The sequence below is a fragment of the Cryptomeria japonica genome, chromosome 8, assembly GCF_030272615.1.
Source record: "Cryptomeria japonica chromosome 8, Sugi_1.0, whole genome shotgun sequence".
NCBI lineage: Eukaryota > Viridiplantae > Streptophyta > Pinopsida > Cupressales > Cupressaceae > Cryptomeria > Cryptomeria japonica.
In genome coordinates, this window is record NC_081412.1 from 665,749,253 (window position 1) to 665,776,377 (window position 27,125).

At 36.0% G+C, this 27,125-nt stretch overlaps 1 protein-coding gene across 1 annotated transcript; it reads right to left on the minus strand.

The window, feature by feature from the left end:
* Nucleotides 1–1,546: 1,546 nt before the first annotated feature.
* Nucleotides 1,547–9,680, minus strand: LOC131050082 (signal peptide peptidase-like 1). The gene is made up of 3 exons (XM_057984216.2): nt 7,550–9,680; nt 6,013–6,213; nt 1,547–1,854 (listed from the first exon to the last, which is right to left on the minus strand). Exons 1-3 carry the CDS (start codon nt 8,342–8,344, stop codon nt 1,738–1,740), a joined length of 1,113 nt encoding a protein of 370 aa, XP_057840199.2. The 5' UTR covers nt 8,345–9,680; the 3' UTR covers nt 1,547–1,737.
* Nucleotides 9,681–27,125: the final 17,445 nt, after the last annotated feature.

Consider the following 27,125-nt stretch of genomic DNA (forward strand, 5'->3'; position numbering starts at 1 on the left):
ATGCTAGTCAATATAGTTTTGTAATTTAAGCATATTATCGTATTTTTTCCTTGCTTACATTTTTCCAAATTGGTTGTCGATGCATATTTAAAGTTTAATAGTCTATTGGAAACAGTCAATAAAAGCATCTACTAAGTCCAAAATATATAAAAAGAAACATGAGGTAGAGTGAAAATCCAATTAAATGTATAAAATGTAAATCTTCATCACAATAATATTATAAAAAATCAGTCATATATATAATATATGCATGTTTCATTAAAATTATGTATGTGATCATGGGGTTGCATTTACTCTCATACATTTTGATTAAGAAAAAGGTTATACACATCCTATTAGTTAAGTGTGTTATAGGCCAATAGATTTTGTAATAATTTCCTTGATAGATCCTGTTTAGGAGTTGGAAATTATTGATACGTGTTTTCGTTTATTTCAACTCATCATAGTGGCCGATTGGTGGGGACCAGCAAGCATATCATCAACTATGGTATAAATAGAATCAAACATCCAATTCCAAATGAAGCATAAGGTACATTGAAAAACATGCACCATCCGTATCCACTATGAATTCCAGGTGTAGGTATATCGGCATGTTCAAATTTACTTTTCAGCTTGGCCGTGAAGTCACAACACAAGCATATAAATTTTGAAAAATCATTAGGTTAAATGGTGAAAGAAATCCCTGGTTGCCTTTCACAAGGGGTGTCTCACGCCAAATTGATAGGAGAAAAAAGAACTTACTGCAACAATGTGTAATTCTTGCCTTACGTTTTTCTGAAGCAATGTGAAAAACCAAGTGTTGGTTGGATCTTCTATAGCTGCAATTTATGAATCACAAATGGAACCAATGAATTGGTCCACCTATTAGAAAACCCATCAGAACTTTGAATTGATTCGTTTAATATGTTCCTAGAATTGCATTGGGAATTTCTAAGTTTAACCATTTCTTGCAACATGTTTTCCTGGTTAATCTAATGATGGTTTATTGCTTTAACAATGGCTAATTGCTCTGACCATCTGTTCTAAATCTAGCTCTCGTATCTATAATGCTTGCAACATCTTTAGAATATTTTCTCCTCGTTATTAACAAGTACCCAGCTGCATCACAGATGGCGGTTCTAATATGATTCTAAAGTGACTTGCATATCTATCTTAAATTTCAGCTGTCTATGCTTCTGACATTTATAAGACCAATTTCATGGTTAGTGTCACTAACCCTGTCAACTAGGATGTTCTGGGGAGTTGCCTTAGAAGTCATCACAATGGATCAGCTCCTTTTTAAGGAACATCTACCATATTTACTATATGCAGAAATCCCAAAATGTCCCAATGAACCTAGATTCACCGTTCCTTTTTCTGAAAACTAACTCCATGCTTGTTTCCTCTCTACTTGTCACATAATAAAAATATTACTCAAATACTCATTGAACTCCGTATCCTTCAGATACTTGTGTACCATTTGATGTTTACAAAGTTAACGCAATGAAACCTATAACTTACCTGCATAAGAAAAAGTATGGAGGTTTAACCGCAGCAGTGCCACATCTGAAGTTTTGAACATACCTGGTCAAATTGAAAGTGGTGCCTCAAACATATGAATATTTTGGCATAAACAATTTCAAGAAATGACATTCAGTAGAGTATTAGGAGGATCCAGGAAAATATGTTAAAATCTATCTAAAGGTGGGCTTTCCCACTGACATTTAAAAGATTCCAGTGTGACTGCTTGCATGAAATTTACACTTCCATCATTCGTGTTTTATCATTTACAATTGGTCTTGGCCCATCCCATAATTCATTCAATTCACTTCTAACCCAAGAGACAAAAATAACAGGCCCAAGAGTCGATGGAACCTGCATAACATAAGACACATTAGTTTGTTGTTGGCAATATAAACCAAAGTAAAGAGCACAAAAGATAAACAATAATGTCTAGAAAGGTCTGTGATCTCAGCTTCTGGTACAATACACAACAATTCAAGCATATACTCTTCATGCAATATCTGATGTGGGATCTCTGTCCCACTTGGTCAGTATTCTTGACACTGCTCCGAAAAAGAAAACCAATTTTGAGGAATAGAAAATCTCTAATTTCTATACAGATATTGTTTAGAAATTTTAATTTTTTACAGAGACCATAGGATGACACAAGAAAGGTTTTAGCAGTCTCAAGCCCAATATATTTAGCTGAGAAACAATCCACAGGATTGGAAACGAAAATTACAATCTTGACAACAAATAAAGCTTCCTTAGAATTTGAAAGGGTGGCATCCGGGGGACATGGATAGAATGTACCCCGCTGCCCCCTTTTTCCTTTCTATTAATTTTCTGACAGCGCCCACTCTACATTGGGAACATCTCCCAACAAGAAATGCCAGGCTGTCCCCAACATTCCGGGGACATCCTGACATCCCCCACGCCCAGTCAAATTTTAGCATGGAAAAAGTCATTGCAGTGTATCAAAGGTTCCATTGCCAAACATGATGCTATAGAAAACAAAGATTTAAATGATGGTCAACATAGACAATTTTAGAGGTTCTGTTTATCTTTCAATTGCTATAAACCTTTTCTAGAGTTTTAATTTATGCATTAGTTTATAATCTCTTGATTCTGCATTATATGATGGAATTTGTTTTGGAACAGCCAGTCATATTGTCACCCTAGTTAACCGTTCCATTTCTTATTGGTTCTAATTTAAATGTGTTTTAAGTAAATATTTGTCCTGCTGCATAGAACACATTGCAATGGGCTTTTAATTCCACTCGAGGTATATTATGGGTATTTAAATACTAGGTGCTTAACTCGTTGGTTCATAAGGTCCGGGGAGCAATTTTTTGTCAAGTTTACCCACTGAAATTTGAATAAAGTTTGATATATATTTTTTTCTTTAGCTATTAGCCTATTATTATCTATTATCTGGCACAAGATGCAACTGAATAGATGACCACCATAAATCTGATTGGCATTGCTCACTTATCAATTTGAACTATCACTGACCAATTGTCGTATTGATTTCTCAATCCTGTTACCTATATTTAATGTTGTAAATTTTGTGTAAATTATGCTACACAATAATAAATACAATAATTTTAAATTTATATATAGTAATCTCCAAAAAAAATGGAAAATTTTTGCCATTCCCATAACCCCCTGTACCCATCCCAGAAACTTAGAGAAACGCTGGTTCCGTGTAAGACATAAATAAAACGTAAGAATAAATCATGACAATTAGACATCTTAAAATATACAGAGAAAAAATGTGAGCCTGTATTCATGCATTAATGCAAAGATAATATAACTGGTGTTAAAACTGTTCTACTTAATAGCATGATTCAAATTTCTAAACCATAATTGAATCCTTTAGGGTATAAATAGTGTAAAAGGTTGCTGAACGGATCAACTGTGGCATGATTGTGTCAATGAATAGCATGTGCCATAAGTTAGTGGATCTGATTGCATGCTACTCTAAAGCTGCAAATTTCATTTCAGTAAATCAATCATTCTATCTCCATTCCTCTGAATTTCCATCATTGTATCTAAAACGAGATTTGTTATCAAAATTCCCTCTATGATTCTCAGGTTGGTCGCATCACAGTTCTAATACTACTATAGTAACCCCTACTAATTGCACAAATAAGAGACCAAAAAGACTCAGCAAAGACAATATATTTTAATATTTTTTATCATCTTCTGCTACCTGCATACATTTGAAGGAACGTCCACCAATCTAATACAACTACTGTGCCCAGCTACTGTAGCAATGCCACTAACACAAATTAAAGTTGAATGTTTGATAATTTTCCAAGAAATGCCTTCTCTTCTTCTTTGTGCTCTGCTCTATAGACCCAGCTCCCAATTATCATCAATTATGGGAAGTAGATCCACAAACAGTGGCAGCTAACTGACAAATTAACTTCCTCATTCATAGGAACCTAACCAAACAACACTCTCAAAACTATCGAACCACAATCATAGGCAGTTACTCTAAATTGGTGGCAGCTAACTAGTCCACCCAACCCTCAATCAGTGGTGTTCAACTGATAGGCACTCAAGACTCAGCCACTACTTAACTGGGAACCAAAAAATCTCAGCCACTGCTCAATTGGAGGAAACGAGACTCAGCTGCCAATACATTTCTAACAAAACCTTAAATTCTACTAGCTTATCTAAGTGCTAATAGTTCATTCATTAAATAGCTATGGGATGAAAAGAGGGACATGACAGCCTCATCTGTGCAACACTGCCTGATAAATCATTGATGCACTGCAATTTTGGGAGTCTTTTGCAAATAATTTTTTGTAATGTTTCCTTTGGCTTTAACTTTTACCCTGCTCCAAAGTTATACCATCACTACTGAAAGCCTGAGCCACATTTGTCTCCAACTATGCCCTCTTGTTTGAACTAATCAGAAGAAATAAGATATGGGCACAGGGACTGAGACACAATTTAGGTGATCAAAGCATATAAATAGGTGATCAAAGCATATAAATATAGGTGTAGCTATATCACATTTAAATAGTCACCAGAAGTTATGGGTATGAACCCATATTTCATAAAGACTCAAACCTGATATGGCATCAGACATCTTATGCAGACTCGAGCTTTTATAATTTTTCACGACTATGTTTCTCAATCTGCATATAATACAACATTGTGACTTCCTTTAAGTGCAACCTTCAACCCACAAAAATAGATGACCAGAAAGATTTACAACCTGAAATACTTAACTACCAGTCCTGCCACTTCTGCCATCTAAAATAGTCCATAAACAGATCACATATTAGGTATTTTCTTTTTGTTCCCTTGACAGATACTGTCAAGCTTCAAACATATAGTATCTCTTCACTCTAGCACAAAGCTTAATCAGCCTTCTCAACATCAATTAAGTTGTGGCCAGTAAGCTCTCCTTTTCACTCTCCTTGAAATCTTCAATTCGCATCATAAACATGAAAATCTATCAATTCATTTTACAGACTATATCTTCATATTGTTCCACAGACTGTATTGTCATAAATAAAAGAGGCATGATATTGGATAAAATTATAGTTTATACCATTGCCAACCACACTTCACCATCACAATCCTCTTTAGTAAGCCTCCTTTAAATTGATGAGGTTGGGACCAGAAAATATAAATGTTACATGTTAACTCATTCCTTTAAATCATAATATAACCTCCAACACCCGATAGCAGTGGAAGGGAAAAAATATTGGAAAATTTTTAGGTCATCACTGCTCCACACACATCACACTTTGGGTAAATATCTACCAACACTTTTTCCACTCAAACCCACTATTGAGAGAATAAAAAAAGCAATAAAACCATAGACTTAAAACCTCTCGCACCAACATAATGAACATGCATGGGTTCAAACCACTATTAAGCATGGTGGGCTCCACGTTGCTAGGAACCATTAACACAAAATACAGAAACTAACTTTATATTTCTAACATAGCAAAGAAATAAAGCATAAAATGGAAGAGATTGTCTGAATTCTAGATGATCTACGTCCAAATCTTTCTTATTTGATTGCTTGAGGTTGTGAATGCACATAAATTCTGAAGTTTGGATTAAAAATATGATGTTTCCATCCAGGTCAGATATTCAACCAATTTGGACAATATATATGATACAAACTAACAAAATGAAACATCAATGATATCCACAAGATGATTCCTACCATATGACACGTGTAATAACACTATGGAGAACTTCAAACACTTGAACAGAAAACTTATTGAAAAGTATTGCAATACTCCAACCTTTAAGATATGATGTTCTCAGCCCACCACTCTACAAGGTGTTTTTATAATCTTATGTTTCATAACATATTGTCACATGGAGCTGAAGTAGGAACTAATTTAGAAATATGACTAGACAAGAAAACAATCATGAATAATGCTGTTAATATTAGAATTTTGAAAACAGAAGAATAACTTAAATCCACAATAAATCATTTGTAAGAGACCTAAAATTTTAAAGAGGATATTAGTTAGGATGCTTATAACATACAAGATATAGAAGAGCGGGCTGTGGAGAATGAGTCAATACTCCGGCTGCAAGAGCGGCAATAAGACCAGCTGCATATCCAGAAAGTGCATACCATATGTATTTACGACCCTTCATAAATGGCCCTTCCATAACACTGCTGATATCCCTGTTCTTACGATGATCAAAACAGAGAACCAAAGCAAGGAGCATTCCTGGAATAGCCTGCATGTTTATTAATCATAAAAAAAACATTAATTAAAAATTGCAAATCATACTTCAAGAAAGCAGACTGACGATCAAACAACAGTCAAGATGATCTCTTCAAAAAATTACACTAATTTACTGATTTATAAACCTCTGCAAGAGAATCCCAACCATTCAGAATCATAAAGACAATCAAAAAAGTAATAGATGATCATTTCTCTGTAATGTTTCTCATAAACACAAAGTTGACGGGATTGAAAATTACTTTGGGCGACCAAACTCCACATGCAAAAATAAGCAATGAAAGTAGATAAGAAAAGCTTGTGGCACCCATTGATTAAGTTATGAACAAACGCATCACTCTGTGCACAAGTTTCCAATAAAGAATGCAACAGCAAACATACAACCAAATCAACCAACAAAAACGTATATTATAAAATGCATGCATAACCCTACCACATTATCTGCAATATAATTTTTCTATATACAAATTCACGAGAAAGTAAAAATATACTCTACAGTTTGGTCCAAGGTTGACAAACAATTACACTTTTTAAGGAAGAAGACTGTGTGTTCTGGAATAAAGATCAGACAAAAAAATTTAGTAAGCAGTAACAGCGAGCATTTCTCATACAAAATATTTAAAAATAATCCATAGTGTAGAAAGATATATGTTGAACACCAAGGACTACTCTTTTCATTTCAATGACACATCTCAAAATTGCCTTAGTTAGAAACATCAAGCCCTCAAAAAAAGAAACTAAATAAAAAAAATACACATAAAAAGCTAAAGTCAAATTTCTGAAATGATAGTGTCTCAACAAACTTTACCCACTGCTTGGCCAGCAAATATTATCATAACAGGCTAAATCCTTAAATAGGTGAACGTAAACACACAAACTTTGTCCCAATATAATAACAGGAACCATATCTCACTGAAAAGCAAAAAGGCAAAAATTTATTATAAAATTGGAAAACATATATCCTGCCAAAAGCTGTATTCCACAAAAGAAAAAGAAAAACATATTGCAATAGCGAGAAAGATTGTCAGTCTCCCCAACCGGACAAATGCCCAAGTTGAAGGGAACAAAACACTGTAGTAGGTCACCAGACAGCACTACAATATATACTCAAGAATACCTCTATCACATTAAAAGAAATCTTATAAACTTAGAGGTAAACAATCATCAGTCTTACCTAAAAAAAATGAAAAATACCAGATGATCATGAATTAAAAACTTGGAAATGTCAAAACCAATAGCAATCATGCAGAAAACCCTATATAATTCCAACATCTTACTTACTGCAACATTTTATATATAAAAGATCAAAACATTGGCAAAGGAATACAAACCATATCTCCAAGGCCAAGCATCATGAATTCCACTGCAGTATTTCCAGGCACCATTCCACCAAGCAAATTTCTTGGGAAGACAAGTTTAACTGGAAGCTCCAACTTCTTTGTTATTGATTGTAAACCTGGAAGATTAAGAGAGTTCACAACTGTGTGAACTGGATTTGAAGCCTGCTGTGTGGCAACTGAAACCATAACATTGGCTCCAAAAAACCGCTCCGAGAAAAACACCCAAAAAATGTCATATACGAACAAGCAGACAAGAAGCAATGAGCAGATTTTGATATTTGGCAATCTAACATGGCTAACAAAAGCAATGCAAATGGAAATGCCCAAAAGGTTATTTAAAATCCAGTGTCCAGATACAAGCCAAGAAATCACCAGGACTGAGCTCACCAGGGCCAAAATTCCCTGTATCCTAGTGATTGTTCGGCAACAGCATGGGGTAATAGGATCAACCAGCCCAAGCTGAGAATTTATATAAAGAACATATGGAGAGAGGCAAAATGCAAGGGACGATGCTGAAGCCACTGCAGTAAAGGCCGTGACAATATGTGACATTGATGCAAACAAATAAAACATCAATAGAAGACTGCACGAACTTGCAACAGGAATCATAAGAGCCTGAGAACTGTCAAGAGTAATGGAAGATTCTGAAAAGTCACGGTTCCGTTCCATTTCTTTCTCATAATTGAGAGCCCTTCGGGCTGATGCAAAGACAACAAGAACTGCAGTAAAAATGAGTGCAAGCGATGCAGGTTCAAGTAGATATGCAAGCTTCCATAGTGGTTCCATGGTTAAATACACTTTGTAGTTGAACTGAAAAATTTGGAGCTACAACTATATGCCCAAAACTATACCAACTTCTTTTTGACAATTCCAATTTACCAGTAGAACAAATGCCATTCGTAAACAGAACTCTGAAGCAAATAAATATTCTCTGCTTTTCAATGTGAACTCGCCAACAATTAAAATCTGCAGGCAAGCTAACAACTTTGGACATAAAATTGCAAGTCCAAAGCTATTTCAAACTCTTTCCCACAATTCCAATTCACCAGCTGATCAACCATCATTTTGATAAAGAACTAGCCGAATTGCAATTTGATAACCCCAAGCATGACAATGAAAACACCAGCACGAATATATGTAGACTATTCCAACTTCCTTCATACAATTCGTATCACTTTCCAAGAGAAGTGACCAGATTCTACTCAGGTATCCTGGTGGCTACAAAAATAAGTAACACCAGAATCAAAAACCTAAGCTATTCCACCTTCTCCCTGAGCGACTTAACTTTGAACTCAAGCATCCTAAGACGCACGAGCCAGCGATTGATCCCCAAGCCGCAGCAGCTCAAAATAAAAAACAATTACAGTTTCCCCAAGTGCAGAACACCATTTCCGCCCCACGTTCCCCACCCCCACCAAATTAATCAAATTATGCCGAAATATCCAGATTTCCCTTAAAAACACAAAAATGAAAATTTTACTTTTCAAGGATTTGCAATGGAGGTCCGACAGGGGCTGACACGGGACGTGGCCTCAATTTTAACTCCCACGAAATCATATGTAAGTGGGAAAACCCCAACTTTCTGGAAAACCCTTTCTCTCCTTTGCATATCCCTCGTTATAAGTTTAGTTTTTATTTCAAGTAACTGCAAATTAATGCTATCACGATCGAACAGAAACTATAACTGGCAATCCTATTCACCCACTAGTATAATTCTCTACAATTTCTGGAGTTGTTGTTTCAAACCCTAGGTTGTCAAAAAGTCCTATTTTTTTTTTTGAAAAAGACACACGACCGGACCTCGTAAATCATTAATTTAAACTGTATCTCATCCTGTAGGGTTTCTATTGCCTGCAAATTACTTCATCAGAATTTCTGTGAAAAGCATACCTTTGAGGGCCAATTTTTCCTAATCCGGAGCTCTTTATGGTCCGATCTGTGCTCAAACTGAAGCTAAATATGGCAAAAAATTGATTTCGTGGACGAAACTGAGTGAAAAGAAACGACTCGTCCGCAATTGAGGCCCAATTCTTTAAAAGGTCCCGTGATCAAAACCGGTGTGTTGCAGAAATAATAAGAGACCCGAATTTTTTATAGGATCTTGCCGTTAATTAGTTTTTCGTATAGTAGAAATAAAGATTGTGAAATAGTAATTTTTTGGTTGAAAATTATAAGATTGTTACAATATGTTCAATTGTGAATTTAAACAGTTTCAAATTAAAATTATGATTGTATGATTTTTGGATTAATAATATGTTTTTGATTTGGAAAGCAGGGATTAACCAGGCCCTGACCCATTACAAAAGGAACAAAATAGGGGTGGTCACCCCAAAGTATAAAGGAGGTCACAATAGGGCACTCCGGTCACACAGGTCCAAAGGACAGTAAGCAACACCAACCAAAAGGTTGTGGAAGGAACGAGAGGCCACAAGGAACAGACAACCCAAAGGCCAATAGGCCAAACCCGAAACCGAATCAAGAGACTCCTAGAGATAAGAACAATAGAAGACAACCCACAAAGTGGGGCAACCATACGAGGGGGGAAGGGAGGCTCCCCAAGTCAAGCATAAGATCACAACGGTCACACCCCAACAGGAAGTCAATCCTCCAACAACAAAACTCCTTTTCACCTCAATAGAAAGGGAGCCCACCTCCATAGGAGCAGAGAAGGAGAAGACCAACAAACTAGAGAACCAACTGTGAATCCAATTAATAACCAAGCAACCGCAGAGGAGAGAAGACCACCATGAATAACCATCAGCCTCTTTCACGTAGCAAGTCACCACCTCTATAGGGAATGCAACCACCTTCATAGGAGTCGCGAAAGAAGAAGACAGGAACCAACGAGGCCAAGATCGCACCACAACGAACGAAACACTCCCCACCTCAAAAGGGGGAAAAATCAACTCCAAAGAGGCCTCAAAGGTGAACACATCCCTGAAACTAGTAGCAATCCATAACCAAAAATCAACATAGGCAAGGGGCACATGAAAACTAACAGCAAACCCTTGGCTATCAAAGATAACAAGAGTACTATCTATACGAACCAAAATAGACAATCTCAACGAAAAGACGAAAAGCAACCCAATGGTGTTGGAAGTAACCACCACAATCCAACTCCAAAAGGCAGGACACCTACCACCTAAATCTGAAACAAGCACCTTCATCAAAATCGTAGCAAAAAACCAAGAGCCACCCACAAGGCTCTACAAAATCCGTGAAGGAAGTACCCCCACTATAGTCCATTTTAACACATAAGGCATTCAAAGCCAAACAGTCCCTAGAAGGACACTAAAGGAAATGCCCCAAACACCCCACATTACCCATTCCAGCAAGGGTCCAAAGAAACCATTGCAACTTAAACAAGTACCACATGAAAACATCCAAGATAGAGAGATCTAGTGGCATGCACCAAACCACCGCCCTGCACGCTAGCATGTGAAACCAACAACACAACTCAGTCACCATACCAAGTCCTGAGTCCCCAGGCTATAGGTATCCACACACAATCAAATGACCTCCAACCCAGATGCCGAGTATGTCCATGCACAAATCAGTCACAAAGACCTTGAGAGATAAACTCAAAGAAAAAGCCCCCTCCACCAACAGGAACAAAGCAGGGAACCTCCAAGCAACACCAAAGGTCATGAGAGCCAAAAAAGGAGCCATGAAAGCAACAACAACAGCTACCATGCGCAAGGTCAACATTAGCAAACCTTTGAGGCAACCACAGCCAAGAAGAAAGGCCAGATGCCCCAAAATATTACATCTCAGAGACACAACAACACCCATAACAAACCACCAAAATCGCAGCAAAGTGAACATAGGACCACGAGTTGTCCATGCCCCCAAGTAAGCAACATGCAAGTTTAGTGTCACACAAATACCCATAGAAGACAACACCGCTGAAGGAAAGTGGGGTGTGCAAACAATGGGGGATGGAGAGTCTACAGAGCCACCTATGGAGCCCCGTAAAGACAATGTGCTCAGGTACCATAGCAATCTCAGAGCAACAGATTTGCAACATTCACCAGCAAGGGAGACCATAGTCTCATACTGTATACAGGGGAACATGAGAGCTAGCATCCTCCACAAACGAAAGACCCAGCCCCCATCAGCAATGACACAGGTAATGAGCTTAATAAAGTCAGCATCCACACCTCCCCTGCAACCAAAACCACCAAAAAAGGTGGGGGGAACCCTCCAACCACGCAAAATCTTGGAGGGACAAAGGGCCTGCACAAAAGGCCAACAGAGCAGAGGGTCTCCCTCAACAACTTCGGCAGGGTGCATCCCTAAGGAAACAACAAGCCACAGTGACCTGTAATCATGCAACCAAGCAACCTCCAGAAGACTACATTAACGAGGCCAGAAGAGGCCAGAAGCATGTATAGGGCAACGAAAACCCAACACCAGAATTGGTTGAGCTCCATCATCCACTACACCAGCTTCACCACCATCCACCAGAGCTGGTTGATCTCCATCTTTCTCTGCTCCAGCTTCTCCACCATCGCATTCAGTTTGAAATTCTTTGTTTCCCACTCCTCCACTTCGCTCTGTCATTTATATACTGGATTTATAATAATTTGAACAATGTTACATCTACATGATGATTTATAGTTTGAAATTCTAGTTGGAATGAAATTTCACAAAAGTAATAATATTATATCATATAATAGTATATTATTATTTCAATAAATGAATCATTTTAATTGTAAACATATAATTAAGTATATTCAATATATAATTATATTTACTTAAAATCTTTTTTAGAAAATTAATAATTTAAAAGTCAATAATATAATTTTATAGTAGAAAATTTTATTATAGGCATAATTAATTTTCATATTAATTTACTCTTTACAAGATAAAAGGACTATTATTATGGACATAATAATGTTCAATGGCATAAAAGAACAATATAATAGAATTTGAATGAGTCTCAAAATAATGTTTAAATAAGAATTATATTAAAGAACAATATAATAGAATTGGAATGAGCCTCAAATTAATGTTTAAATAACTATTGATATAATTGAAATTTATCACAAGAATTAATGCATTAAAAATATAATAAAATGTATATAATAATTTTATTTGTATATTAATTATTCTCAAAATGAATCAATAGGAAAATAGATATACAACATTTTAACTTATACATTAATTATTCTTGACATAATCAAAGAACAATTGCCTATAATTTTTCTCAATTGTATGTGACTGTGAATTTTTTAATTATGTCGTTTGTATATTTTCTCAATAGTTCATGTTGGGAACAGATAGTGCATAAATAAATTTAACACTTTCATATGATCTTGGCAATCAAAACCATCAACTTTGTAGACTCTATAATTTTATATTTATATGGCTTATTTCTATGTAGAAGTTATAAAGATTTTGAATCTATTCCTTTTTCTTCTCCCGTTTGTATGTTAATGTGAATATTTTAAATTGTGTCATTAATCTACTGTGAGCATTAGTGTCGGACATAGATTTGTATATTGAACTTAGATTCTTAAATAATTATGCACTTCTTTAGGTTTCCAACCATTTCTTAAGAGCACAAGTTGAAATATAAATTGAGCATCAAGTGGCAAGGACAATGGTTGGAGACTCATGGTTCATTCGTTCAATTATATTTATATGACGAGGAATTAATTTTTATTTTGTTTTAAAAAGTAATGTTTGATATATTTATATAATTTTTTGTTTTACAAAAAAACAATATTAATTAAAAGAAATATTTTATACTAATCACAACAACAACAACAAAAAATGGATGATAGAACACGCTACAAAGCCACTATGCTAAATTAAACCAAAAAAACAAAAGTCAAATAAAACTACAACTTGGGTTGATCAAAGTATAGGACCCCAAAAAATAATATTTATTCAGAAAAAGAAGCGATTCAATAGCCTTCATCCTTAAACTTATTCTTGAAATGCTAATTTTAAAAACTAAAATAAAAATCATCAAGATGCTTATGAAATATTGATTTTTAAAAAGCAACATCGTGGCCCCAAACTAAGGGATGAGCCTAGGTTCAATTCATGCCTTTTGAACTTTAAAAGGGAATTCTTTTTAAATTTAGAATACTCATTTTGCATAATAGTTTTTAGTAAAATGTAATTGATGTTTATTAGCTGATAGGCTATATTCAAGTAGGGTCCGTCCCCACCGAAAAATGTCATGCCTTGGAGATTTTTCTTTGCTGGTATTTTTGCCTATTGGTTTCAACTGAAAAATTTGTCGTCAAGAATCACTTCCCTCTCTGGCTTGCACATGAATATCTACATAGTCTATTGATCATCGGCTAATCTTATTGCAGCAACCAATAGAATGGGTGGTAGTCAACACCCATGGCCACTCTCTCCTCTTGGCATGCAGTTGTCTCTTATAGAGATATCGATATGAGTGTTAAAAAGTATCATTAGCAATTATATATATATATAGGGGAAATAAATACTTCCTTAAATTTTCTATTTGGTTACGTTATTTATCTTTAAATATTTTGTTGATTATACAATAAAATTATATTTTTATCTCGTTAGATATACTAAATTTATAACACATTGTAATATATCTTATAATTGTATAAAATAAAATAAGACAAATGAAAACAAGTATTTATCTAAATTAAGAACTTTGTATGGAATACAACCTTAACAATATAAGATTAACTTCAGCTGAATAAATGAGATAAATAGATTAAGGTTTTGGACAAATAATGAAAGACAACATTTAACAATAATGATAATGATACAACTTAAGGATTGCATGTTTAAATTTAACATGTTCATCACAAATAAAATCAATAGTTTATATATATATATATATATATATATATATATATGAAATAATATTTAAATGAAATTAAAATTGTTGGAGAAATATTCATTGACATCTACTTGATGGCAATGACTATTCAAGATACAAATCGACACAATTGTAAAAACACAAATTTCTATAATACAACTTGTTGGAAGTATGCGTTGTTGTGGTTGTTATTGATGTCAAACTTATTGTTCCAGATTGGTGTTGGTGGGAAAATTTTGTGGTGTAGAGATATCTTGTTGTGTTGGTGATGTTGTCGTTCTATTGGTTATTGTGGAAGTGAGTCCGAAAAGTATTGTTGATGTTGTTTGTTATTACTATCTTCTTTGGATATAGTTTTTATATCATGAATATGATAGATTTGTGGTCCGGAAATATCTTTGTGTTCTCTAGATGTCGTGGTGTTGTTCATAGCTAGTTGTGATATTCTATGTTAGACCTATCTTTGGGTTTGAATATGTTTTGTGGAAGGTTGCTTGATGTGTTATGGGTCTCACCTTAACATGTGGAGATCTAAATTAGAGTTATTTGCATTTGGAATATGTTTTGACAGTTAATTGCTTAAATGGATGCATAACGTGTTGATATGTTGTTAGTCATGTTCTGGTGATTGTAGATTGGTGAGTTGATCTTTGAAAGATGCGTTTTGGTTCCCCTTTCCCCCTAGAGTGGATCAGTGTGTGTGTTTTTGATCTGAAAGGTATACTTTGTTTCAAGTTGACTTGGTTCAAGCTTTGATGACCTATCTTGTATATAAGGAATGCATATGATTGAGTTGAATGTGGAAAGTGCAAAAGTGAGAGTTGGAAGAACAATGTAGAGAATGTGAAAGGAAGTGTGTGAAATTCAGTGAAGAGCAAAGAATAAGAGTTGTGTTTGAATGATATGCAAGATGTTTTGAGACTATGGTAGAGGTTTGAGTTAGAGTGTTGGCATTTAAGGTTTGAGTTGTGTGTGTTGATGTTGGTCGCTTGATGCAGAGTTCAAGGACAACTTCATGATCAGTAGATCCTTCTTTTCAGATCATTTTTGTATCTTGCCCTATTGCAGTTAGCTTCAAGTTTTACAAGTCCTCTTTTCTATCTTGCCCCAAGAGCAGTTAGCCTTGATTTGCAAGTCCGGAATAGTGAGCTCTTTTCATTGTAATCTGATATACATAGTGATATATTTTATGGGCAAATGCTCACTATGATTTTTTCTTGTTTGAGTTTTCAACATAGAAAATTTTGGTGTCCATGTGTTGGATGTGTGTTGTTGATTAATTGTTTATGTGTTGCATTAATTTATGTTTAGACTGATTCATCTCCCCCCTCTCAGTCCTGCCTTGGATTCAACAATTGATATTAGAGCAAGGTTCCTCTTGAGTAAGCTTAACTGCTTGAGGTAGATCCGGTATGGTGTAGGATATGCATTACAAAGTTTCAAGCTTTAATGATACAAAATTTTTGTACTGGAAGGAGATAATGCAGTCGTATTTGGAGACATTGCAAAATAGGGAAATCTTTCAGACCGAATATACACCTCTGCAAGGTGGTGCTCAGAATCCAGATGAGATAAAGCTAAACGAGACTAATGTGAAGGCTAGAGCAATAATTTCCTGTTGTATAAGTGATTCAGTGTTTGGAAGAATAAAAGGATTGAAAGAAGCTAAATTTATACAGAACAAGCTATGTTTGGCATATGAAGGAGATTCAAAGACAAAACAAACTAGGCTGATGAATTTGAAGCAAAAGTATGAGTATCTGAGAATGCTTGAAGATGAAGGTGTTGAGAACTATATTCAAGAGTGACTAATCTTGTTAATGATATTAGAGTTGTCGAAGGACATTTGGATGAATGTGATTTTGTTTAAAATATCTTGCTAACGTTGCCTAAATCCTACAAACCAACAAGGTGTGCCATACAAGAAAGAAATGACTTCTTGAAAGAAAGAAGCAACATTTAATGTTTCAAGACATGATGATCTGGAATATAATGGAGATATAGATGACGTTGAAGCAAATTTTGTGAGAAGATTGCAACAAGGCACTAGAAAATACAAAGGTAAGTTACCTCTGAAATATTTTTCTTGTGGTAGAATTGGACATTATGCTTCTCAGTGCACTTACAAGGAAGACTATAAGAGACCAGATGATGATGAGAAGAAAAATAGAACTAGGAAACACAACTTTAACATGAGAGAGAAGGGCTTGTGTTCTATTGTGGAACATACATTTGAAGATGAAGTTAATGATGACTTGAATTAAGAATCTGTGTTTCTAGCAATTGAAGATTAGGATAATGCCTTGGAGAAACTAAAAGAGGAGAGAATAGTCAAGACTACATTGCATGCTAAGATAGAATTGAATACATGGATTATTGACTCTGAATGTTCAAATCATATGAATCGTGACAAAGACAAGTTTATTAATCTCAAGAAATATAATGGTGGATCAATGAAATTTGTCGGAGAAGACGGAGCAACTATTTGAGGTATTGTAAGTGTTTCTATTGATGGTAAGCATAAAACTGATGATATTTATTATGATGAAAGATTAAGACATAGTTTGTTAAGTGTTAGTTAGATGTGTAGAAAAGGATATCAAGTTTTGTTCAATAGCACCATATGTGTGATCATAAAAGAGAAGATTGGTAAAAGGGCTGCAGAAGGAGTTAGAACGGGTGGAAATGTATACTTCATCAAGGATAGAAAGGAGAGTAAATGTTTTCTAGCATAGAAGGTTGAGATTTTTCCTATAGTTTTAGAGAAGACGGGTGATCTAGAAGAGAAAAAAGAGAAGGAAACAACTAAAGAAGAAGAAGAAGAGGAAGACTCAACAAAAGTTCTTGCTAAGTATGTTCAAAAGCATCTTTTAGAAAATGAAATAATTAGAGACAAGATAAAAGGTGGTCAGACAAAAAGGAAGATTGCAGAAGCTCAAGAACAAGCCAATTATTGTTTTCTCTCAATGATTGGGTAGAAAACTTATGAGGAAGCTAGTAAAGGTAAAATTTGGGTAAAAGCAATGGAAGAAGAACTAAATCAAGTCCAAAAGAAGAAGACTTGGGAGCTAGTACCTAGACCGATGGACAATAATGTTATAGGAACTAAATGGGTATTCAGGAATAAGCTAAATAAGCAAGGACAAGTTACAAGGAACAAAGCAAGACTGGTATGCAAAGGATGCTCTCAAGTGGAAGGCATAGACTTTGAAGAAACTTTTTCTCTAGTAGCAAGGATGGAAGCTATACGTATGTTTCTTGCATTTTCTGCTTACATGAACTTAAGAGTTTATCAGATGGATGACAACTCAACATTTTTTCAAATGCAAATCTAGAAGAAGAAGTATGCATTGAGCAACCGGATGGATTCAGACAGAAAAAAGATCTGGACATGGTTTGCAGACTAAAGAAAGCATTGTATGGACTCAAATAGGCACCTAGAGCCTGGTATGCAAGATTAGAGAGGTATTTGTTTCAACAAAATTTCAAGAAAGGTAGAACATATAGTAATCTTTATTTCAAGATTGATGGAGATAAGTTGTTAATTGTTATAGTTTATGTTGATGACATTATATTTGGAAGAAATGATAGTTTATGTAAAGAGTTTTCTAAAGAGATGCAAAATTAATTTTAAATGTCAATGATTGGTGAGTTGTATTTATTTCTTGGGTTGCAAGTTATTCAATCCGAAAATGGGTTTTTAATCTCAAAAAGCAAGTATGTGAAAGGGATGTTGAAGAAATTTGGTTTTGATGATTGCAAACCAGTTACAACTCCTTTAGCCATTGGATGCAAGTTGAGCAAAGATGATGAGTCTTTAGAAGTTGAATAGAAGAATTATAGGATGATGATTGGCGGATTGTTGTATTTGACTACGTCCAAACCAAATATCATGAAAGTTGTTTGTTTGGTAGCTAGACTTCAAGCAAATTTGGAGGTGACGAATGAGCAAGTTGTGAAAAGAATTTTCAGATTTTTTAAAGGTATTGTGGACTTTGGACTTTGGTACAAAAAAGGTGGAGATTTCATGTTGAAAGCTAATACTAATGCAAATTGGGTTGGAAGTGTTGATGATCGGAAGAGTACTAGTGGTGGTGCTTTTTTTATGGGGACAAATTGGTCTCTTGGTTGAATAAGAAACAAGATTCAATTTACCTATCTACTGCTGAAGCGGAGTATTTTTCAACGACATCTTGTTGTACTTAGATGATCTGGATGAGACAAACTCTTAAAGATATCAAGGTAACATATGATGAAGCAATTCTTATCATGTGTGACAATACAAGTGCAATAAATTTTTTGAAGAATCTAGTTATGCATTCAAGAACTAAGCATGTTTCAATTAGATATCACTACTTAAGGGAGAAGGTTGTTGAAAAGGAAGTTTGATTGAAATACATTTCTACAAAAGAGCAAGTTGTAGATATTTTCACTAAGGCGTTGGCAAAGGATACATTTGAGTTTATTTTAGAGAAGCTTGGGGTTATTGCCCCTCCTTCTAGCTAGGTGCATTGTGGAGATGCATCTTTCCAAGGGGATCTTTCATGCCCATTTCTTATCCTAGATTGATGATGTGGCTACTCTCGGGGAGAGCAGTGGTGTGTTTAGTGTTGCTATGGCCTTTGTCCTTAATGACAAAGGGGGAGAGAAGGAGATAGAGAAGTTTTTGTTTTTAGGAGAGATTGAGCAGTTTTGAGATACTTCTGATAGGGGGAGTGTTGGATATTGTTGAGAAGTTTGTTGGAATGATGTTTTGTCATTAATGTCAACATATTCTTCTATGTATTCAAGTGTTGTGGTCAAAGTAAATGAGTTAGTTTGGTCAGTGTGTTACAGATAAGTTGTCGTTTAATGGGTTTTGACATAAGTATCTCAAGTTGATTCAGTAGAAGTTTCAGAGATCTGCATGATGTTTTGATCGAGTTGTGTGATATGGTATTATGGTTGTTATTCAATTGTTTGTGTTATTCGTTATTTTGGTTTGTGCTCTGCATTTCTCCAGAATTGCTATATCTTAATTTGCAGGTTAGGTTGAGTGTTGGGGACGTTTAAGTGTGTCCTCAATTCAAATAGTTCATGATTTGAAAATTCACAAGTGAATCTTTTAGGTTGACAGTCAATTATGTTGGTGTTCTTGAGCTCCAGTACAGAGATGATGATGATTCTAGTAATCCAAGTTGTTGTGATTGTTGTGATGTAATTCACATTGCTTGTGGATATTTCTAGATCATGCTTTATTTGCATTGTTGGTCTGCATTGATTGTTTTGCACGGTATTGATCATTTTCTTAATCTGGTGGTGTTCTCTGTGTTATGCGATATTTATGGTTATTGTAGCATTTAGCGGATGATCGAGGCATATTCTTGGTGGTGTTTCATGTTTGTGGTGGTGATTTGGGTCCAGCCCATGTCTTAGTCGACATTGTTTTGGTATGCATTTGTTGTTGTAGCATGTGAGGTTATTATTTTGTAATTTGTGTTGAGGGTTTAGCCGACCTTGAAACATAGGTTGACGAATTGTATAAATCTATGTATCATTCATTTGAGAGATGTATCTACGTGTGCAAATATTATTTTGATCTTTTAGTGGTAGAGGAGAAAAGCGAAGAAGTGTGAAAGAGTGTGCAGAAGTGTGAAGAGCAGAGTTTGAGTATATATGCTTAACCAGAACTATAATCAGGCATTGGGAGATATTATTTCATTAGTTCATGTAATCCAGATTGTTGTTTGAATCTTTTGTAAGGCAGTGAGCCTTCCTTAGGGTTGTAGCCCTTGTATATGAGCAATGAGCTCTAGGTAGTGTGCCTGAATGCATGTGCATTCCCCATTGTAATATTTCACTTACTCCTAATAGGGTATTATCTCATTGTGGGTAGGTTCCCACTGTGGTTTTTCCTTTAACAAGGTTTTCCACGTCCAAAATCTTAGTGTTATGTGTGTTATTGATGTGGTGTCGTTTCATGTTTTAAACTGTTAATTATCATATTTGATTTGTGGTTTAAGTTGCATAAAGTTTGTGTGCAAACTGATTCACCCCCTTCACAGTTTGTTGCATTGTTACCTACAATTGGTATCAGAGCTAGATCCTCCGGAAGAAGCTTGACCATTAGAGGAGATCCGGAATGAAAAAAATTGCTTTTAAGAAGGATAGTTTGAGGTTTGGTGGAACAAATTATACTCTTTGGAAGAATTGGATGGAATGTCATTTGAGATGCATCGGTGAAGACTATTGGAAGATTACTAAGAATGTTTATAATGTTCCTCAAAATGGTCCTACTACTCTGGATTAGATTAAGGAAGTTGAATATAATATTAGAGTGAAGGAAGCATTGTTGAGTGCCTTGTCTGATTTTGAGATGACTAATGTGATGGATTTGCAGACTGCTCATGAGATCTGAAAGAAGATAGAGACCTTGTATGAAGGTAATAGTCATGTGAAAGTTGCTAAGTTGCAGAGCTGGAAAAGAAAGTATGAGGTGTTGAAGATGGGCAAAGATGAGAACATTACCTCCTTTATGCAGAAATTTAATGAGCTAGTGTTGAATATCATATGTGTCGGTGGAATATTGGAAGAATCTGAGATTGTTGCTAAGGTGTTGAGATCCTTGCCTCCTGCTTAGAAGCACAAGGTTGTTGCTATTGGAGAGATCCAGACTATGACGGATGTGACTAGAGACATGCTAATTGGAAAGCTAGTTGCTTTTGAGTTGAGCAAATTCAGTGAAGTACCCCTTAAGTTTGAATCTGTTTTCAAAGCTAATGTATCCGGAAAGCATAAATATGATCCAAGAGAAAGTTTTACAAGGGTGTCCAGATATGAGAAAGGGATGAGAGAGCTTGAAGAAGAAAAGAGGGAGCTTTAAGAGCTTGAAGCCCCAATTACTAGAAGTTTACCTAAAAGTGTCGATAAGTATGAGGGTAAGTTACTTCTTAAATGTTTTTCATGCGATAAGATAGGACATTTTGCCTCAAGGTGTCTGGAAAGAAATAGAAATCCTAAGAAACCATTCAAGCCATATCAGCCTAAATATCAGAAGAAGTGTTATTTTGTTGTTGATGAAGGTGTGACATATGATGAGTCCGTGAAAGGAAATTTAGGAGATGAATGGGTGTTCATTGCTATCAAGGAAGATAATTCGGTGACTATCGATTCTACTAGCTACATTGTTGAAGAGAATGATTAATGGGTTATTGACAGTGGTTGCTCTCATCATATGACAAGCGATAAGAGTAAGTTTGTGAGTATGGAAAAGTATGATGGTGGTGTAGTAAGGTTTGGAGATGATAAAGCTGGTATAATCCGTGGTAGGGGTTCTATTTCTCTTGATGGTAAGCATAACATTGATTATGTTTTGTATGTTGAAGGACTAAAGCATAATCTTCTGAGTTTTGGACAGATGGTTGACAAGGGTTATGATTTGCAATTCAAGAATGAAAAATGTAAGATCTTGAGTAGCTTCGGAATTCAGATTGCATCTGGTACACAGACTAAAGGTAATATCTTTCACTTGAATTCTGGTGGTAAAAGTTGTTTAATTGCTCAGATTGATGAAAGTTGGCTATGGCATAGAAGGATGTGTCATGTAAATTTTGATTGCATGGTTAAATAAAGTTCCACTCAAGTTGTAAGAGATTTGCCTAAGATTGTAAAGCCTTATGATCCAGTATGTAAGGAACGTCAGTTAGGGAAGCAGCAAAGAGTTTCTTTCAAAACCAAACAGTATACTTCTAATGGAATACTAGATCTTGTGCATACTTATTTGTGTGGTCTCTCAAGATAAAGAAGCTTGCAGGGTGACAGGTATTTCATGTTGCTGATTTATGACTATTCAAGGATGATGTGGGTTACTTTCTTAAGGGAGAAGTCTGGAGCATTGGAAAAGTTCAAAATTTTCAAAGCTATGGTTGAGATAAAGATTGGTCTGAAGCTAAAATGTCTGAGATCTAACAAAGGCGGTGAATCTCCAGTGAGTTCAATTCTTTCTATGAAGAGCATGTGGTGAAGAGACAGTTATCTACTCCGCGGACCCCTCAACAGAATGGTGTTGTGAAGAGGAAGAATAGGACAGTTCAGGAGCTGCTAGAACCATGATGATTGAAGGAAATGTTTCACATATCTATTGGAGAGAAGTTGTGAGTACCGCAGTGCATACTTTCAACCGATTTCATATCAAAGGTGATATTGCTAAGACTCCTTATGAGTTGTGATTTGGTCATGTTCCTACAATTAGATATTTTAGAATTTTTGGTAGTAAATGCTTTATCAAAAGAGATGAAAATCTAGGGAATTTTGATGCTAGAAGTGATGAAGGAATCTTTCTTGGTTATTCTACTAAAAGTAAAGCCTACTAATGTTATAATAAGAGATTGAGAAAGATAGTTGAAAGTGCTAATGTGAAGGTTGATGAAGGAAATGTGAGACAGATCAGATCTTCCAGATATGATTCAAATGATCAGGATGTCAATGCAGATAAAGGAAAGCAAGTGCAAACCAAGAACCAAGTGTAGAATGTTCTGTAAAAGCTTGAGAATGAAGGAGAAGGTGCAAATGCTAGTACTAAAGAAAGATGTCAAAAGTCTAAAAATTATGAATCATTCAGAAAAATAGATTATTGGTGATAAAAATAAAGGTGTGGTGACTAGGAGACGAATTGATGAAGAGTATTAATTGATTTCTAGGATTGAACCTAAAGATGTTGATGAAGCTTGTAGAGATGAAAATTGGGTTAAAGCAATGGAAGAAGAACTAAATTAGATTGAAAAGAATAATAAATGGATTCTTGTTCCCAGACCTAAGGATAAGAATGTAATTAGAACTAAATGGGTGTTTTGGAATAAATTGAATGAACAAGGTGAGGTTGTTAGAAATAAAGCAAGACTTGTTTGTAAGGGTTATTCTCAGATGGAAGGTATTGATTTTGAGGAGACTTTTTCTCGGGTAGCTACAATTGAAGTTGTTAGACTATTTCTTGCTTATGCTGCTTACAAAGATTTCAAAATCTATTAGATGGATTTCAAGTCAGTCTTTCTAAATGGTAAGCTGGAAGAAGAGGTCTACATTGAGCAATCAGATGGATATCATGAGTTATTTTGGTCAGTGTGTAGTAGATGAGCTATTGCAGTTTAATGGGTTTTGAGATAAGTATCTCTAGTTGATTCCGCAGAAGTTTCAGATATTTGCATGATGTTTTGATCGAGTTGTGTGATCCGGTATTATGGTCATTATTCTGTTGTTCGTGTTATTTAGCCTTCTGATTTATGCTCCACATTGCTTTGGAATTGCTATATCTTGATCTGCAGGTTTGGCTAAGTGTTTGGGACGTTCAGGTGTGTCCTCAATTCAGATAGTCCGTGATTTGGAAATTCACAAGTGAATCTTGTGTAGCGTCGTAAATTGTATGCACTCGCTAGGGTGGTACAATTTCACACCTAGTTTAGCACCCGCCTTAGTGCATTTGGCATTCTGCATTGCATTTCTCCTTAAGCACTTAATTAATCAAATTAATTAGGTCTAAGGTTCCATTTCATCATTCTCTACATCACAAAGTTGGGCCCTTTCACTAAAGCGCGCCCTTCGCATTTTATGCCTTCAATACATCACTTAATCAAAAACCCTAATTAAGTCCTATTCTGAACTTGGGGGCTTGGTTTCGGGGTCAAAACATCTCGAAATCACCTGTAACTTCGGGATTCTCTCTAAAATCATCATATCCGACGGCCCTGAAAATTTGGTGAAAAGTTGTCGGGACCGTGGCGCCCGGTGCACATGGTCCCGGACATTTTTCCCGAAATTTTAGGAGCGCGATCCAATCATAAAATAAAGCTTAACCCCAAGAAATTGGCGGGATATTCAATCTCTAGGTCGGCCAAAATATGAATTTATGACCTAGGGTTTCATACATAAAAGCTCTCTTTCCTCATTTGAAAGGATCGGATTTTTGTTTCCAGGAACTTCATATGCAGCGAAAGAGCAGATCTTTGAGGACTTCAACAACATTCAACATCATTCTATCAAGCATCTATCAAATTCATTCATCCACTTAGGGCTTGGAAGACATTGAAGAACAAGAGGAGATTACCGACTGAAGATTGGCTTGTACTCCTCCCTTGAGGGTTGGGTATGATTTCGTATTGTTTTCATGTCTTTGCATAAGCTTTGATACATCATTTATTCATGCTTTAGATCACATTGCATCTTGATTTAGAGCATTTACATTATCATTTGCAAGCAATTAGGGTTTACTTTCTAGGTTGCTCTAGTTTGCTTTCTTGCATTTTAGACCTTGCACACACACTAGGTCTGCACACACAATATATTTTACAAAACAACTTGGCTATTCGTGGAGGTGGAAATCACCGAAGCGGGGGTTTGACTAAGGCAAAACCCTATATAGCCGCCCCTCCCCCTTTTCAGATATTATTGTAGGTTTCGGGATTCGGACGACGCCGCAGGATACAGATCCGGAGAGAGAAAGTTGGGATAGCACTCGGTGTGAAATTGCAGAGCAGGAGACCGGGACAGGGGCGCTGGGCGCCCTGGTCCCTGGGACAGAGGCGCTGGGCGCCCTGGTCCTCCGGACAGACAGTTTGCAGACAGTTTCCAGACAGTGTTTCAGAGTGCAGAACAGTGGTTTCCGGTGCAGTTTTCAGGACAGTGGCGCCCGCGCCCCCGTCCCGAATATTTTCAGTCCGATTTTGACTCCGGGTACATATCTGCATTCTTATTTTATCCTTACATTTACAGCTGTTCATTGTTTAATCTCAAATCTGCAATCTTGTTATTGGTTCATACTTGCATTTTGGGATTAGGGTTTGAACTTGCATTACTTGATCTTACAATTTCAACAAGGGAATAGGAATCCTAATAGATATCCCGTGGCTCTCTCTTTCACCAAAAGAAGTCGCCAATCGTGCGATATCTCTAGGCTCTTTCGTATTCCGTAATGTGTGTCAAAGAGTAGGATTAGGGTATGTTGACCTAGTCTCGCTTTTTTTCTCCCACACATCTTGACAGTCAATTATGTTGGTGTTCTTGAGCTCTGGTACAAAGGATGATGATTCTAGTAATCCAAGTTGTTGTGATGCAATTTACGTTGCTTGTGAATGTTTCTAGATCATGCTCTATTCGTATTGTTGGTCCGCATTGATCGTTGTGCACAATATTGATCATTTCTTAATCCGATGGTGTTCTTCGTGTTATGCGACATGTACGGTGATTGTAGCATGTTCAGATGATCGAGGCATAATTCTTGGCGATGTTTCATATTTGTGGTGGTGATTTGGTTCTAGACCATATCTTGGCCACCATTGTTTTGGTTCACATGCGTTGTTGTAGTGTGTGAGGTTATTGTTTTGTAATTTGTGTTGAGGGTTTAGCCGACCTTGAAACATAGGTCGATGAATTGTTTAAATATATGTAATATTCATTTGAGAGATGTATTTGCGTGTGCGAATATTGTTTTGATCTTTCAGTGGCAAAGGAGAAAAATGAAGAAGTGTGAAAGAGTGTGCAAAAGTGTGAAGAGTAGAGTTTGAGTATATGTGCTTAATCAGAATTGTAATCAGGCACTGGGAGATGCTATTTCATCATTTCATGTAATCTAGATTGTTGTCTGAATCTTTTGTAAGGCAATGATTCTTCCTCAGGGTTGTAGCCCTTTCTTCTATTTGAGCAATGAGCTTAGGCAGTGTGCCTGAATGCATGTGCATTCCCCATTATAATATTTCACTTACTCCTAACAGGGTATTATCTCATTGTGGGTAGGTTCCCACCATGGTTTTTCCCTTAATCGGGTTTTCCACTTCAAAAATCTTGGCATTGTGTGTGTTATTGATGTAGTGTTGTTTCATGTTTTAAACTGTTAATTATTAGATTTGATATGTGGTTTAAGTTGCAGAAAGTTTGTGTGGAAACTGATTCACCACCACCCCCACCTCCCCCCCCTCTTAGTTTGCTACATTGTTTCCTATAAGGAGAGATTGAGCAGTGGAGAGATTGTGTAGTAGAGAAATTCAATTTTTGGGAGAGTTTGAGCAATTTTGAGATTGAGTAGTATTGATCAAGTTTGCATGCTTAGTCAAGTGGTGCCATCAATGAAAAAGGGGCGGATTGTTGGAAGTAGTATGTGTTGACATGGTTGTCATTGGCATCAAACTTGTTTTTGAGATCGATGTTAGTCGAGAAAGTCTGTGGTGCAAAGATATCTTGTTGTGTTGGTGATGCAGTTGTTCTATTGGTTGTTTTGGAAGTGTTCAGGTCCAAAAAGTGTTGTTGATGTTGTTTGTTATTGCTATCTTCTTTGGATATAGTTTTGGTATCATGGATATGATAGTTTTGTGGTCTAGAAATATCATTGAATCCTCTAGATGTTGTGGTGTTATTCATAGTTGGTTTTGATATTTTATGCTAGACCTATCTTTGGGTCCGGATATATTTTGTGGAAGGTTTTTTTATGTGATATGGGTCTCACCATAGCGTGTGGAAATCCGGATTAGAGTTATTTGCATTGGGGAATATGTTTTGACCATTAATTGCTTATATGGATGTGTAGCGTGTTGATATGTTGTTAGTCATGTTTTGGTGATTGCGGATTGGTAAATTGATCTTTGAAATATGTGTTTTGGTTCCCTCTTTCTCCTGGAGTGGATTAGCATGTGTGTTTTTGGTCCAGGAGGTATATTTTATTTCAGGCCAACTTGGTTTAAGCTTTGATGGTCTATCTTGTATATAAGGAATGCATATGATTGA

What these genes read in the sequence shown, in the direction of transcription:
- LOC131050082 (XM_057984216.2), bottom strand. Translation starts at nt 8,344, where the DNA reads ATGGAACCACTATGGAAGCTTGCATATCTACTTGAACCTGCATCGCTT. An exon ending in TGCTTGGCCTTGGAGATATG is followed by an intron (nt 6,214 to 7,549) that starts GTTTGTATTCCT and finishes ATAAACATGCAG; the next exon opens with GCTATTCCAGGAATGCTCCT. An exon ending in AGCCCGCTCTTCTATATCTT is followed by an intron (nt 1,855 to 6,012) that starts GTATGTTATAAG and finishes TATGTTATGCAG; the next exon opens with GTTCCATCGACTCTTGGGCC.